A 2291-nucleotide genomic window follows, 5' to 3' on the forward strand; every position below is an offset into this window, starting at 1 on the left:
ATCGATGAATATTAACTTGTGGGCGTTTCAAGGACTATTTATGGGCTACTATGGGCGTGACATGAAGCCGCAAAAGCTGCGCTACATTTAGAACTGATTGTGATTTATTAATGGGAAAACTGCGTAGGATGTGCGTGCGCACGGTTTTATAAATCCGAATATTTCTGTGCGTACGCACGTCCTATGTTTCATCCGTACGCCACTTCTGACGCAAATCCTACGCAAAGTTTTATAAATGAGGCCCCAGGACTTTTGTCGCACTTGAACCGCGAATACAGACAAATAAATGAATGGATTCGAGGAGTTTTGTGGTTGAAATGTAAAAAAGTAACAAATCCTTCCCTTGCGGGTCAATTTGACCCCTTTAGGAATGTATGGAGTGTGAGGAATGCTTCAGTACACATAGAAAAAGCTAAAAATGCTCAAAATTCCAACTAAAAATGCTCAAACTTTACGGAAAAAATATTTTATAATGTCTACACATGACATCTGAATGCAAACTGTAGAGATCTGACTTTAGGACCCAGCGGAACAGCTCATTTGCTCCATATAGAGATATAAGGAGTATTAAGGACATCTAGAGTCATGAAATATCCTCTTATATTATTGTTTTCCACAAGAGGTCGGCAAAGATATTTTGAGCTGAATTAAAAGGTTTAAGCTTTAAGTTGTAACTTAAATTACAAAATTATTATTTGCTTATGTAAAGGTAAATAAAATAAAAAATTACAAAAAATCTCCCCAAAAAAATATTATCAAAATGAAATAAAATAAGCTTTCTGGAAAAAAAAGAAAAAAAGAAGTATAATTTTAAAATTTTAGGGCTTCGGGTCATTTTGACCCGTGAGGGAAAGATTTGTTACGCGGGAAGGATGAAGGTTAAGCTCCTAACCGAATGTTCAAACTAAAAAGTAATGTTGACATTTAATTAATAAAATCGTGTTGTGTAAAGAAGCATTTCTCTCTCTCTGTCCTGTAGAGGGCACCCTGTCGCGCAGCCGTGAGTCATGTGGTCTGGAGGGAGTCCGACTGAACGGGAACTACAACAACAGCTACTCGCTGCACGGAGGGAGCTCGGATCTGCTGGGGGGCGTTCCCGTGGGGTCAGGGGGCGTGTCCGGTGAAGTCAGCCCCGCCCTTTTGACACCCAGAGGGGCGGAGCCTTCAACCGGTTTGAGGCGGAATCTTTCGGACGCGGCGGCGTTGGAGAAGATGATAATATCCGAGCTGGTGCAGAGTAACCTGCGCCCTTCCACCGATCGATACGGCAATGGAACGAATTCGACAATGTCGAATTACGCCACGTCGACGGGTCATCGGGAGCCTCCGCAACGGCCCTTGCCCCGCCCACCTCCGCCACCCCCGCAGGATGAGGACGAGCTGCTGTACAAAGCCCTGGAAAAGCCACGCCTCCCGGATAAACCCCGCCTCCCTGATAAACCCCGCCTCCCGGATAAGCCCCGCCTTCTTGAGCACGCCCAGTCCGTGTTCTACCAGAGCGAGGAGGACTCGGAGAGCTTCTCAGCGGAGATCACAGACGGCGTGGGCGGGGCCGGACCTGACTCCGCCTCCCTGTACGCACGGGACCGCGATTCGTCCTATCCCGACAGCAGTCCTGAGGCGCTGGGGGCGGAGCCTCACCCCACGCTCCCGCCGGACGAGCTGTACTTCAGCCAGGGACGTCAAGCGCACATCTCCGCCTTCTACCAGCCTCCGCCTCGCAGGACCAACGACGAGCCTCGACTGGGACTCCAGCCCTCGCAGGGGGACGGCGACGGACAAATGCAACTGGTGACCAGTCTGTGACTAGGGCGCTGGTGACCAGGACACGCAGATCTGGAGGAGGACAATGAGGGGGGATGACTTCGACATCATCATCATCGAGATCAGTATCAGGGCGAATCCCAAAGAAACCTCATGTCCGGCTCGTACCTCACTCCCAAAATCCTAAGAAAGACTTCCGTTCTGAAATATGAACCAGACGTGTTTTCGAAACCTCTTGTCTGGCTCGTACCTCACTCCAAAAATCCTAAGAAAGACTTCCGTTGTGAAATACGAACCAGACGTGTTTTTGAAACCTCATGTCCGGCTCGTACCTCACTCCAAAAATCCTAAGAAAGACTTCCGTTGTGAAATATGAACCAGACATGTTTTCGAAACCTCATGTCCGGCTCGTACCTCACTCCCAAAATCCTAAGAAAGACTTCCGTTGGGAAATATGAGCCAGACATGTTTTCGTTGAGATTCCTGAATCAGTATGAAGCTACTTGCAGATAACGATAAACAATTGT

General features: G+C 47.9%; 1 protein-coding gene across 1 annotated transcript in view; it reads left to right on the forward strand.

Moving 5' to 3' along the window:
- The window catches only part of LOC307001089 (adhesion G protein-coupled receptor L1), a gene marked incomplete at its 3' end in the record, with an annotated part of 61607 nt that extends 59801 nt beyond the window's left edge, over positions 1–1806 (forward strand). Inside the window, exon 25 of the mRNA XM_079617232.1 lies at positions 980–1806. Within this exon, the coding sequence (XP_079473358.1) occupies positions 980–1806 (827 nt within the window). The remainder of the gene's footprint in view (positions 1–979) is intronic.
- Positions 1807–2291: the final 485 nt, after the last annotated feature.

The sequence above is a fragment of the Phoxinus phoxinus genome (assembly GCF_949152265.1).
Source record: "Phoxinus phoxinus genome assembly, chromosome: 6".
Classification (NCBI taxonomy): domain Eukaryota; kingdom Metazoa; phylum Chordata; class Actinopteri; order Cypriniformes; family Leuciscidae; genus Phoxinus; species Phoxinus phoxinus.